Consider the following 14,699-nt stretch of genomic DNA (forward strand, 5'->3'; position numbering starts at 1 on the left):
GTCGCTGTTTGGAAATGGTTTGTCCTTGGGAACATTCTGTTGTGGATGAGAATAATTGGGATGATTTTCTGAATGTCTTTGTTCTTTCTATATAGAACACAAGCGTCCTATGAACATCCAGCGCATGAAGGGACACTTCCCTGCTGTCGACGTGCGGCTTAGGGAAGAATACAGGGAAGTAGATGGGTTAGTTGAGATGAAAGGAGGAGGCAACCTTGGGTATAAATTTAGGATGTGTACGTAGGATTACCTTGTCATTGAGAAATATGGTATAGGGTGGGTTTACCATTAGGGCACCCAGCTCTCCCACCCTCCTTGCTGACGTGATCACCACTAGGAAGGCGACTTTCATGGATAAGTGTAACAGTGATCAGGTAGCTAGTGGCTCGAAGGGTTTGCCTATGAGAGTATGGAGAACAAGGTTGAGGTCCCACATCGGGGTTGGGTTTCTCAGTATGGGATAAGTATTCTGTATGCCTTTGAGAAAGCGTTTAGTTAGAGGGTGGGTGAAGACAGTGAGTCTATCTACCTTAGAGTGGTAAGTGGTAATGGCCGATAAGTGCACTTTGAGTGAACTAATGGAAAGGCCTGATTTTTTGAGTATCAGCATGTATTCAAGTATTGTGGGTAGTGGGGCCGACTGTGGGGTAACTTGTATGTCTCTGCACCATATGGAAAAACGTTTCCACTTGTGCGCATATGTTTTTTGCGTAGTTAGTCATGTGCTGTTCAGTAAAATATCCTGAACTTCCCTGGAACAGCATGCCTCTAGGTTCGTCATCTATGGATTAGGCATGCCTTGAGATGGAGAATCGGAACGTTGGGGTGGCGGAGGCACCCTGGGTCCTGTATCAGCAGATGAGGCACAAGAGGAAGGGTCTGTGGTGGTCTTGTGGTCATCTGATTCAGGTATGGGAACCACATTTGTCTGGGTCATGTTGGTGCAATTAGGATTACTCTGGATTTGTCCTTCTTGATCTTGAGGAGTATGCAGCTCAATAGTGGAGTCAGGGGGAAGGCATACACCAAGGGGGCTTCCCATTTCACGAGAAAAGGCATCCCCCAGGGAATTTTGTCCAAATCCTGCCCAGGAGCAGTATTGTGGGCATTTGGCATTGTGGAATGTTGCAAAAAGGTCTATTGAGGGGAAAAAAACATTGTTGGAATACAGCTTTCAGGATTCCTGGGTCCAACTCCCATTCACACATTTGCGAGAAGTTTCTGCTTAGGTCATCTGCTGTGACATTCTGGCTTCCCAGTATGTAGGCTGCAATGAGATTTATGTTGTTGGAGCTACACCATCCCCAGAGGTGAACTGCTTCTGTGCAGAGCAAGTAAGATTGGGCCCCTCCTTGGTGATTTATGTAAAACATAGTGGCCAAGTTGTCCGTGAGGATCTGTTGTGTATCAGAGGCAGAAAGTGGTGGCATGCATTTTGAACCGCCCTGAATTCCAATAGATTTATGTGGAGAGTGGATTCCGCAAGGGACCACCAGCCCTGGATGGTATTCTTGCACAAGTGTGCTCCACATCCCACGAGGGAGCGTCCGCGGTGATCGTTACCGATGGGGTGTGTCTTTGGAATGGTACACCTATGCAAACGTTCGTTGACTTTGTCCACCATGTGAGTAAGTGAGTCTTTTACCCTGTTGGGCATTGTCAGTCGTCTGTGGATGGAGTGCTTGTGAGGAGTATAGACAGTATGAAGCCAGGTTTGTAGACACCTCATACGAATCCTGGCATGCACAACAAACATGGTGGTCGACATGTGCCTAGGAGTTGTAGGCACATTCTGGCAGACTTTTTTACCATTGTAATGAGGTTCGTTAGGGCAACGAAGCGTTGTTGAGGCAGTCATGCTGATGCTGTGGTGCAGTTAAGGTGTGCCCCTATAAAGGCCAACTGTTGGCTTGGAAAGAGGGGTGGATTTCTGAAAGTTGAACTGTAACCCTAGTTTTGTAAACAGGATTATAGCGATGTGAAGTGTGTCGCCTGCAGCCTGGTATGTTGAAGCTTTTAGGAGGCAGTAGTCTAAGTAGGGAAATACTATCACACCCTGTCTGCGAAGTTGTGCTGCGATGACAGTGAGGACCTTGGAGAATACCCGTGGGGCTGTGGATAATACGAATGGGAGCACTCTGTACTGGTAGTGGAGGTTCCCGAGTGTAAATCAGAGGAACCTTCTGTGCGCTGGATAAATAGTGACATGGAAATAGGCGTCTTGTAGGTCAAGAGTCAATCTCCTTTCTCCAATGCCAGAATATGGTTGCTAGGATTTTCATCTTGAAGCGCTGTGTTCTGACAAACTTGTTTAGCTTGCAAAAGTCCATCTGCCTCCATCTGCCTGTTTTCTTCTGGGTGAGAAAGTAGTGTGAATAAAACCCGCTCCTCCTGTGCTTGGCAGGTGGTTTACTTCCTGCTGTAACTGGTGCTCATGAGATGGGTCCCTGAAGAGGGACAGGGAAGGGTAGTGGGTAGACAGGATAGAGGCACAAGGGATAGAATAGCCCTGGCATATAATTTCCAGACCCACTTGTCTGATGTAATGATTGCCCAGACCAGGTAGAAAGATGGGCTGAAGGTTATGAGTGACTTCAGCAGTGGAGTCTGTGGGCTCTCATGTCCTCGACCAACACTTCAAAATGCTCGTCTGGAAGTGGATGGTTGAGATGTTGCTGACTACTCTGGGGCTTGCCGGTGTCTTGTCTGACGTTGTTTGCAGTGCTGGTCATAATGTTTTTGAGGTTGGGCTTACAGGGCAGTGCGGAAGCGTTGGGTATAAAATCTGAACTGTTTCTTTTTGTTCCCGGAGCATATATTCCTGGGGTTTTCAATGTGGCATGGGAATCCTTGAGAGTGTGTAAGGTTGAAATAAAGAAATAGCAAGGTTTTTGGGGCACTGCTGTTGTTCTGACCGAAGCCAATGACAGTAGAGAAAGAATTGGTGGGCGGTTGGCTGCTCACGCTGGGTAGCCACTTGGAGTGGGACGAGACGGCTGCCGTGCATGCGTGGCCAACCAGGGTACTGCTACTGCAAATCTCCGACTAGAAGCACAGGAATGCACAAACACCTAAAGTGGAGCACCCACGGGGACACTTATTGAAGAAGTATGAAATATCCTGGATAAGTATATGCAATTAGTGCTGATAAAGTTATTCATTGCAAATAATATTCTATTTAGATCACCCTTATTTCTGTTTGCAAATTGTTTGCAAACTGATCCTCATTTCTGGGAGTGTATTTGTTAATTGTTATTAGTTGCTGCATCATTTGGACAAATAATTTTCCGCCTATTGCATGTTCATGAATGGTGCAGTCAGGCTATTGTCGTTCCTGGTCATATAGTGTTGGTTCTGCTTCATGAGCAGCTTCTTGACATATTTATATTTGGGGTGGGGAGTCATTTAAAATATATATCTGTGCTTCTCAAAATTTGAAATTGTTCTACTATAGCTCTTTCAGAGTGTTCCAATATTCACCTAGGTCTTGATGCTGACAGTGAGAGTTCTGCCATAGCCTTCATTCGGAGCAGTATCAAATTCACAGTAAGAATAGAGAATAAAATATTGCACATTACAGCCTTCGACAAAAACACGTATTTATTCTTGTTCTACAGCACTGATGGGGAATGATTTTGAAGTTGGAACTGAAATAATACAGACGCCATGGCAGAAGAATGGTCTTGCCTTGCTTCAATGCGTTCTTGAAAGAAAAGATGGATTACTGGAAAGAAGTGTGTATCAGTGATTGACATATTTATATAAAATTTAACTACTCTTTGCACGAAAGGCACATCTGAGAATAGGGCAGAAAATTCTTTCACTCCGCACTAAATGCTAAAACAGTGCTAACCCCGTCTTCTTTCCTTTAACAGCCATGATATACTCTCTACAAAAGACCAACAGGGCCAAATAGGTTGGAATGTAACCGGGAATCTGTCAGTGTATCATTATCCTGGATGTTTTCTTCAGAAGATACTCCCTGTTTGAGAAGTGGTGATTATCTGAAATGGTTTCTTTTAGAATTATTGCATTTTTCCTGATGTGGTTTTTACACCTCGCATTGCAATGTCTGCGCTTTGTGCAAATGCAATGAAAAGCTGCCCAGTAGTTGTGCATGAAAGTTTTGTGAAATGAAAAACTAAAAGTAAGTCAGTAATCATTTCTTGTCACAGTCAAGCCTTTCAGACTTATATATCAGCATTGAGTGGCCCAGGAAGTCTCATTACAATGATGTGACAAAGCTCTCAGTGTACAGTATGCAAAAGAAAAAAAATACATATTTTGGGGATGCTGGTTCTTAATATTGTCCTCATTTTTTTTCCTCAGTGGCTACTGCTCCAAGTGCCATTCCCTTGTCCTTCTCTGATTCTATTGACCTCATAGTGAAAGAGTAGGAGTGATTGCCTGTTAGAAGTATTTGCAGGGAGATACAAGACATGGGGGGTCACACTGGGGGGAGATAAATTTCCAGCAGTGAACGAGTTATTTTAATGTGTAATACATCTTAAAAATCACTTTGCTTTTTCTGAGTGATAAGTTTTCAGCAATGAATAAGATTTTAATGTGCTATGCTGTATTTTCAGAGCTTTGACTTAAAGGGTGGTGTTTGTTTTGTTTTTTACCTTTAACAATGAATCACTACTGCAGTCCCCTCACCCTTTTCAGTGAATACTTTTAGTAGCTGGTGGTAAAGGTTCTGGATGCATACAGGCCAGAAGAAGAGCGGAAGGAGAATCTGCCAAAGTCAGTAATTTTGTCATAAGGCATGATTCTATAGATGCAAAATGCTCCCAGAAACTGGCGCATTCAGGAATTGGTATTGTTCAAGAATGTTCCCCTGCTCTTTTGGAACCTCAGAAGGCTCTTAATGGTACAGGATATGGAACCATAAACCTGGGAACTTTGGTCATTTCATCATATTAATCTAAATCATGACTACCAGCCATAGCTGTATAAAGGCCAAAAGACTGCAAATTGTGCATTTTCACTTCATAGGCCAGAAGGTCAGGGAAGGTTGTAGAGTGCGTACAGACTCTCTGAGAGCTTTATCCACACTAATGCAGAGAGGACTTGGGGGGTCAAGGAGGAGCGGTTTTAACAAGTAGATCTGAGATTATGCAGATCTACTGGCTGACCCCTCCAGCCCTCCTGGGTGCCAGGGGCACAGAACAGCCGAGTTATGACAGCTCATGAATTGCATTTGTGATGGTAGTCCCCTGCCTGCAGGTCAGTATTCTGTCTCCTCAGCCTCCTCCCTCCCCCCACCCCGCCTTTCATTCAGGCACACAGAGGAACTAGACATAGTGCTAAATCAATGTAAGGAGCTACTTTAACTGACTAGTTCTTACAGTATTAGTTGCTTTCCTGCCACACTAGTGTCTCTTGCCCTTCAGCATATGTACCTTACCTCTGTACAACCACCTCTGAATTTAGCTAGGACTTCTGACTGCTTTCGGCCTGCGGTGAGTATGGCACACTGTTCAGCCTCAAAAGAGATCCAGACTTTGAAATCTAAAACCACGACTATTCATTCAAGGTGTCCCTTCAATGTTTAAAGCAAAAACATGACTTACCTTAAAAACTGAAATAATCTGAGGAGGAATTTTCTTGTAGGTTGTAAATATCTATTTTAGTAACTAATTTTAACTAAAGACAAACAGAATTGTTGACAATGCAAGTTATGTATTGTTACATTGGCATTAAAAGATCTGCCATTAAAGACCATTAAAACATACCATATACACAATGGAGGGGATTACAGCAGAGCTGAGGCATTGTAGATTATGGGTTACTATACAATATATGTACACTTATTGTAAGTTATAGCAATAATATTTTTACAATTTATCCACAAATAGCTCAAGTGTTACTCTAATACAGGCAGTAAGTCATTCCATTTTCCTTCGGGCTTTTATTTTTGTAAAGCCCATTTTGATAGTGAATATTTGTTTTGCAACTATGGTGCTGAAATTAAACAGATACCTGTTTATATTCCTTGTGCCTGCAGGCAATAAATACTTATTTTTAAAAGTCTCCATCACTGTGTGATGAAGAAACAAAGCACTAAGTACATTCACAGCACCATATAACGGATCTGTGTTAATTAAATTTCTTTAATTACATTGGCAATGACATTTTTAACTATCTTACATTTTAACTGTTGTTCTGATTACATGTTTTATGTGGGACCTACAACATTGGTCATCCTAAGTGGGAAAATGAAGGAAAGAAAGAGGTATTGTTAATTTGTTCTTAAGGCAGCAACACGTAGAGCTGCTTAAACTATTAATAGCAAGCACTTTTTGGTCGGATTTTTTTTAACGTGTTAACAAGCAGTGAGTACTTCTTAGAATGTTTGAAATTTAGGACTCAGTATTCAAACTGTGCGATTGGTTACCTAAGTCACATGATATGGTTTCTCTTCCCTGATTGGACAACCTGACCTTTATAAACAGGAGAGAAGCTTGAAGAAATGTTGGGGCATTGGATCTCTAGAAGCAAGGAGGGAAAACTTCAAGGAGAAAAAACACTGCAGGAAAAGCTGGCCTGGGAAATTTAAAACACAATCTTTTCCTGTCCTTTTTGCCAAAAAAGGAGAGAGAAAGAGCTTGCTTATTCTTGCACATGCTTAACTTTACATACTGCGAGTACTGCCTTAGATTTCAGTGGGACTACTTAGATTTAGAATATGTAAAGCACAATAATAAGTGTTTGCAGGATTGGGGTCTTAGAAGTTAGTCCCTTTAGATCAAGACCTGTCTTTTTGTTATAGGTATATAGGAATGTACTGTGCCTAGCACAATAGGATTTGGGCCTCAATCCTGGTTTGGATCTCTAGGCACTAGTATAATATAAAGAATTCATAATTATTACATTTAGCTACATGATTTAACACAAACCCCAGATTTTAAAATATCCACGTTCCTATCTGTCTGTGGGAGTAAGAAAGATAAGGCTGTTTAGGCTTTTGTTACATTCACTTGTCTTCTGCCATATTGCCATCAAGTAACTGAGCATATATATGTGTAGGTGACCAGGCAAGTGCTCTGGTGCAAATATGCCATTCACTTGTTAATATGTTCACTTAAGTATTCGTTTGCACATGAATACCTGCTGTATTCATAAGAATAAAGGTGCCTCCCCAAACATTTGTGTAAACAAATCCAAGCTGCTTGAACCGTAATGGGAAAATGAATTGCAACTGTGGTTGTATTGAACTGAGAATCAGATTTAACATTTTTCTCATTATATACTAGTGTTGGCAACTGACCCAAATATTTTTAAGTTTGAGTTAATGTTGATAACTCAAGACTGATTTAAAGTCATGGAGTTTAAGGCCAGGAGGGACCACCAAATGATCTACTCTGACCTCCGTATCTCACAGGCCATCAGCACCGGCCAGCACCTGCACACTAAACTCAACAACTGAAATTAGACCGAAGTATGCTAGCCCACAGGAGACCAGACTATTATGTCCCACAGTCAGAAAACAGGAGGGACGGAGGTGCATTGGTGCCCCAGGACCCTGCAAAGGCAGGGAATTGATTAAGTGAGCCACATCCAGACCCTGCCAAGGATGTGCCTGGGGGGTAAAATTTTCAAAAGCAGCTAAAAGATTCAAGCTCCCAAATCCTGTTTTCAGTTAATCTCAGGAGTCCAAGCCTCAGAGCTAGGAAATGGAAGTTTACTTCATATAAACTGCAATTGTTCTAAAATAAATTACTTTTGGATGAAAATATCAAATGAGAGTATTTTGGAGTGTGGTACTTCAAGATATCCAGCTGTGATATTAGTTTTTATAGCATTCCCTTTTATTTAAAAGTAATTGCAATTTAGAATATATTTTAATTGTAACTCATTCATCCCAAATAGCGCAGACTTAGGTAGGACTGAGTGATCTATTAAATATGAAAAAAAATAAAAAAGCTTTTTAATGAAGTGAGAATGTGGTATCTCAGGCATAAGAAATGAAAAAGTAGGAGGAAAATATAACAAGTAATTAAAAATACTCAACTGACAGGAAGATGCAGCAAACAGCAGCCAGTTGCTAAATGACCACCGTAGGGCTCTAGCTGTTTGCCTCTGACAGATTTAAAGGACTAACACCCTCCCCCCTCCGAAAGGTATTCTGATAATCCAAAAGATTGCAGGAGAGGGGGGAAGACTTAGATGCAACAGACATTTATGGCATTGTTGGGCATGCAATAACCTATGAAACAATGTCTTGTAAACTCGTTGAAAGGGGAATATTTTATGCTTAACAGCTCTCTTCCAGCTTCCTTTCCCCTCCAACACTCTGGGCCTGGCCACTAAGTTGCACAGACTTGCGCTCCAGAGGCAGGTATGCAGTGAAAAGCTGTTATAGCATATTCACCTTTCCCCTCCAAATAACCACCAACACCCATTTCCGCTATTTTTTTTTTTTTGCAACATAGCTTTCCTCCACATGGTACAGCAGCTGTATTATGACTACTGTAACTACTGCAACCTAGAAAAAAATACCCTTCCCATTCATGTGGAAAGCTGGCTAGCGCTAACTATCCATGCTTCAGTAGATACAATATAGTCTCTCATTTGATGCACCTACATAAGCCTGATCACTGCTAATGGGCTGTCCATATGCATGCTTAACTGCCAACACACAGTGTTCTGATAACTCAGCTACCATTGAAAATTGTTTACATAAAGGTAGGATTAACTGACATATCAACGTATTACTACTGTGCAATTTTGGCATCTGAAGTATACATTAAAATTCTTATTTCAAGTGGGTATTGCAATTTTATCACATTATTATCCTCTACAGGAGTAGTAGTTAAGGACTCTCTCAAGAATATGAAATGCTGCTGCTAACATTCATGCATACCAGTTCAGAACTTTGCACTGCCAGGATTTAAGATTGGCCAAGTTTCAAATATTCCATTCTTGTGCAGTAACACTGTTCTGTTCCAGACGAAAGGACTGTTCCTCCCAGCCACAGTTGAACAACTGGGAGTTGGAAGATGTGTCTTACCAAAGTGAGAACAGAGATCTTTGTTGTTGTTGTCGTTGTTTTGCTGTTGTTGACAGATTGATAGAGTTTAAATAAAATGGGTCTTACTATGTCCTCACACCCTATTCCATCATTGACAAAACAGAACAGTAACAGCAAAAGATTTATTTGAGTCAAAAACCTCACTTAGTGGAGCTTGCAGAGGCTAGGCTATATTTTAGGCTATACAGTCTGCAGAGGTTTAAATACAGGTACTTAAATAAAAATCCCACTTATTCTGCCTGTCTCCTCTGAAGATTAAATTCCCTGAAGTTCCAAGCTCTACCCCTTAGAAGGCCCAATTTTGTGGGGCGATAGCTGGGTGCTTCTGGAAATATGCTGAACCCTATCAACTCCAGTGGGAATTGCATTTTGCAAGACTGGGACATCAGAGCCAGATCCAGCCTGCCATACTTACTTACAGCAGCAGCCCCACTTACTTCTATGGGGCTATTCATGAAATTAATGTGAACAAGGATTCAGCTTTAATTATTAAAAGCACACTGCTACCAAACTGAAATTTATGACTGTCAAGAACCCAATGTGCCTCTCCTGATGAAGGGATATGATTAGAAGCTATAATCAATTATTTTTCAATATTTTAGGTTTTCTATTACCATTGTAAAATATCATTACTCTCAAGATATTGTTTTAATAAATTTAATGAGGCTCTACAATTTACATTCAATAGATATCAATACACAGAATATATGAAAACACATATACATATAAAGTTAAACCTTTTTACAATTCAGCCAGTATGAAAGTACACAAGATATATTTATTCACAACACAATGGAACGCAGATATCCTTCATTCACTTGTCAAGTATCTCAGTCTAACATTATTCTGCAGCCAATGAAGCAAAATTCTCACCCCAAAAGGATGAGCAACTTATTTATGTTATTAGACACATTTACAACAGGTTGTGTATGGTAAGGAAGCCACATTCAGCACTAAATCATACTTACGTTCATTTCAATGCAACCACATGGGGAATGTGTCAGCACTGATTCTGGACCAACAATTTGGAAGTGGAACAGTTGTATGAAGTGAAGTAGGTAAAGTGAACACTATAGTTTTCCATCCAGAAGCAACTCTTTCCTGTTATAAACTCTACCCTACCACCATTTTGGTATTAACACAGTACAGTCACAAAATCAGAGCTTCTTCTCCCTTATTCATTTCCTTCTAAAAACAGGAGAAGAGTAAGCATGATCAGTTATGTTACAATGATAAGACTAATAAGTAAGTGCTTTTTTGTCTTTGATGGATTATGTGCATTGGTTAGTAATCCTCTCTGTGTCCAAGCCAGTCACATGTCTTTTGCTGAAAAATGTGAGAAAGGATACACCTTTCAATCACCTGGCAGAGTTCATTATTTTTGCACTACACTCAACCACTTCCTACAATGTGTTTCATCCAACTTAGGATAACACTGGGGACTGCACTTGTATATTCTCCTCCTTTGGATCATATTCAGTAGATACTGCATAACAATGCTATCATTCGTATCAATCTCTTGCTCTTCAAGAAAGCCTGCCTATTACATAATAATGTCACAGGTTGACTGCACAATCCCACAGGCCTGATCCTATTCTCACTGAAGTCAAGGGAAGTTTTGCCACTGACTTCAATGGGGGGAGCACAATACCCCTAAGAGTATATAAAATGAATGTCTGTAACTAGTGTTAGTACAATGACTTCCAAAATACTCAACTGATAGTCGGCACGTAATAATTTGCAACTAGTAGCATTACTTAAATGACATAGGAATGTAGATTACTGTACTTTTTATTTTCATAATATTGAACAAATGACATTCAGACAGTTGGAACTGAAAGTTATACTGTACTTCGATATCAAAGGAGTGAACAACAATAAGCATACAGGCTATATATAAAAATGGGATGGTAAAATTTATTGTGAAGGGCCCTTTTGCAAGGTGCTGGGAGCCTCCACATAGGTACCGAGGTACTCAACTTCCACTGTAGGCATTCAGCACTTCAGCCTTGGATTCTAAGTTTGCAAAGGAAAGCACAGATATACCTGCAAAAATTGAGAGTACTCCTTGCTCCCACAAACCACACCCTACATTTGCTCACATAGGTGCCCATTTTGTTCATGCAAATTCTTGTTTGCATGCACCAACATGGGCCTCTGCAGATAAAACAGGTGTGCTGTATATGTATTTTTGCAGATGCATCTGTGACACCTTTCAAGAAATGTGTTACAGTTTTTTGATCAACTTTATTCTTTATGTAGGCTCACATGGGTTTAGGTCTAAATTTGTTTGCTACGGACCTCAATGGGAGTACTCATACAAGTAAGTGTTACAGGATTGGGCCCATAATTTTCATCTGTCCTGAGAAACTACACGCCGAGTTTGAATGTAGTATAAACAGACTAGTTATAAACCTACATGCTACATGAGTTTAAAACTGCCTGACACATCTGAAAATGTAATTGTAAACAGGAAACAATCATTGAGGGAGTGTGTTTCTAGCGGGGTCTTTCCGGGATCCATTCTTGACCCTATGCTAGTTAAACATTTTTATCAGTGACCTGGAAGAAAACAAAATCATTACTGATCAAATTTGCAGACGACAAAAAGATTGGGAGCATGGTAAATAACGAAGAGGACAGGTCACGGATACAGAGTAATCTGAATCACTTGATAAACCAGTAAAAGCAAACAGGCATTTTAACACGGCAAAGTGTAAAGTCATACAGTACATCTCAGAACAAAGGCCATAGGGCATACTTACAGGATGGGGGACTATCTGGGGAAGCAGTGAATCGGAAAAGGACTGAGGGATCATAGCAGATAATCAGCTGAACACAAACTCCCAGGGCAACACTGTGGCCACAAGTGCTAATGAGATCCTCAAAAGTATAAGCAAAGGAACACCAAGTCCAGAGGTTATATTACCTCTGTATTTGGCACTGGTGCAACTGCTACTGGAATACTGTATCCAGTTTGGTGTACACATTTTAAGACCGCTGTTGAAATATTGGAGAGGGTTCAAAGAAAAGCCACAAGGATGATTAAAGGATTGGAAAACATGCCTTATAGTAAATGACTCAAGGAGAAGGGATGGGGTGACTTGATCACAGTCTATAAGTACCTACATGAGGAGCAAAAATTTGATACAGAGGGCTCTTCAATCTGTCAGACAAAAGTATAAGATCCAATGTCTGAAAGTTAAAACTAGAACAAATTTAGACTAGAAATTACATCTGAATGGTAATTAGCCATCAGAATAACTTACCAAGAGTTGCGGTGGATTCTCTATTACGGCACATTTTAAAAAAAAAATCCAATCTTGATTTAAAAAGATATGTTCTCGTTCAACCATAGCTATTGGATTTGAAGAAGAAATTAATTTAGAGGAGTCCTATGTTATGGACGAGGTCAGACGAGATGATCAAAGTTATCGCTTCTGACCTTAAAAAGCTATGAAGACACTTAACTACTGAGGTGCCACTATAACCCTAAAGATTACTTTCTCTATTACTAACCAACAAGTTCTTCCCTCCACTCTCTCCTCACGTGCTCCTTGAGCATAGTGCTCGTGACCATCTGTCCTCACAACACCCAGCTTAACAGTTTCTGCCATTGTGCTCTGTAGTCAGGGGATGATTGTGTTTTTGCTGCTGCAGGCACGGCGATGTGGAACTAACTCCGCTCTGAAATCTGTCTTGTCTGATTACACCCCATTTCTGAAAGACACTTTCACCCAAAAGTGTTTTTAGAGTGATCACAGTTACTCAAGTGCACATCTTGGAATAGCAATATCAAACTGGTAAACAATAAGACCAAACCACTCACAATCTGAAACAAGTACCAAACCACTTACCCTCATATTACAACAAAGACTAACAAATTTGAAGGTGTTCTCAGTGCGTGATCATTACACCCCCATTATTTCTTCATACCCCCGTGTTTGATTTTATTGCCCTGTTGAGCTGAGTGGCTGTTGATTTATTTGTTTGGAACTAACTGGTGACTCTGAAATTGCTGCAACCTTTAAAGAATTCTTGATGGAGCTGAGTTCCCACATATGCAAGTTCATGATGTGCATTCCACAGCATCTCCTAGCAATCTTGAAGAGGGTTTTCAGCACAGCTTTCCTTAGAAGAATGTATACCCAGGGATCTAATATTTGATTCCACGTTGCCATTCGGAGAACGACAAGTATTGTTTCACAGGTTTCCATTGAACGATCTTCATTTATTCCGATATTGGCCATTGTCACCTGGAAAATGGAATATTTTTAATTAAATATCAGAAAGCCATTTTAAGACAGCATGCAAATGACTGAAGTGATCATTTCAAATTACTCTCTCAAAGCATTTATCTGATAATCCTCCCACAGATTAATGCTTAATAACAAAATAATTCTTTGTATGAATAGCACATTTCAATTCTGAAAAATCCCAAAATGATTTTATAAACAATATATATGTTTAATGGAGGTAATCAGAAAATTTCCAGCAGAGCACTGTTTCAATAAAATTTGCTAATTCAGCAAAATCAGATTATTTTGCAAAAAGACAGCCCAATTTTGCTGAAGTTCCAATAGAACCCAAGCAGGGTTCAGTACCCTGGCTAGCTTTCTGCCAGCGCAACCACGTGGCTTCTTGGCAACCCCCACTCCCTCCCCCTCCCCACCACAAGAACTGCCCTGGAACTCCATTCCCTTTTGCAGAGAATTTCAGAATTTTTGGTTTCATTCCCAACTGGAATGGAACTAGATTTCAAACTTCCGAAATCCTCTATGAAACAGAATTACCTTTCTCTGCACAGTTCTAATGGTTAGCTACTAAAATACAACCACCCCTGCAATGGGGGCTGGCTGGCAGCCAGCTGCAAAATAGGGAGGAGTAGATACAGTGGCCAATCTTTGGTCTTACAAAATATGCCATGGATTCTCTAGATGTAGATTTCTATTTATACGGATATTGGCCATTTTCACTTGGGAAATTTTTTACATACAGACCTAGCCTCTCACATTTTGAAAATATAAATCCGTCTAGAGCACAGGACCTTTGTTTTCTAAGGTTTCAATGCAATGCAACTTAACTACCTCAAAGACAAAGGGTTGAGCTGTCTCTGGATCCGCTGGTTTGAATCTTGGCAAAGGGTCTATATATTGCAAACCTGATGCTTGGGCCAATAATCCATCCCCTCTTGCTAACGAACACCCAGAGGATTTCATTCATCCTCGGAAGCACTGGGAGTAAATTACACCTGTATTCCATTACTGCTACTCCCTGCCCTTGTAGTTCCCTCACAGGAAGGCAGCTTTCATTTCCAGATGCAATTCAACAGGACCATTTCTGACAGGGGAAGCCTGGGAGAGACACAGATTCAATGCATCTCAAAGGCACCGTGACCAGGCCCTCTTCATGGCTGATCTCACCCACTTTCTGGGCTGCTGTGGGTAGCTTTGACATGCCACTCAATAAGCAAAGACTGACAGACGGTGTCTTGTGCCACTGAGACACCTGCTTCTCCATGTAGGTTTTCTGCCACCAGGGACTTGCAACATGGGTTCCTCTGGCTGATTGAGTCTGCTGGGGAATGTTAAATTGTTTCTTTTTATTAACAACATTAAAAGCCTCAGACATTTTTAGTAGGAGTAAAAGGTCCAAATCAGTC

The 14,699-nt window shown here is 40.8% G+C and overlaps 1 protein-coding gene across 3 annotated transcripts in view; it reads right to left on the reverse strand.

Moving 5' to 3' along the window:
* Positions 1-9,680: 9,680 nt before the first annotated feature.
* The window catches only part of PTGFR (prostaglandin F receptor), a 37,551-nt gene continuing 32,532 nt past the window's right edge, over positions 9,681-14,699 (reverse strand). For all 3 annotated transcript variants that reach the window (XM_048861140.2, XM_075131708.1, XM_048861141.2), the window contains exon 3: positions 9,681-13,293. In XM_048861140.2, the coding sequence (XP_048717097.1) occupies positions 12,988-13,293 (306 nt within the window). In that variant the 3' untranslated portion in view covers positions 9,681-12,987. The remainder of the gene's footprint in view (positions 13,294-14,699) is intronic.

The sequence above is a fragment of the Caretta caretta genome, chromosome 8, assembly GCF_965140235.1.
Source record: "Caretta caretta isolate rCarCar2 chromosome 8, rCarCar1.hap1, whole genome shotgun sequence".
In the NCBI taxonomy this organism is placed as follows: domain Eukaryota; kingdom Metazoa; phylum Chordata; order Testudines; family Cheloniidae; genus Caretta; species Caretta caretta.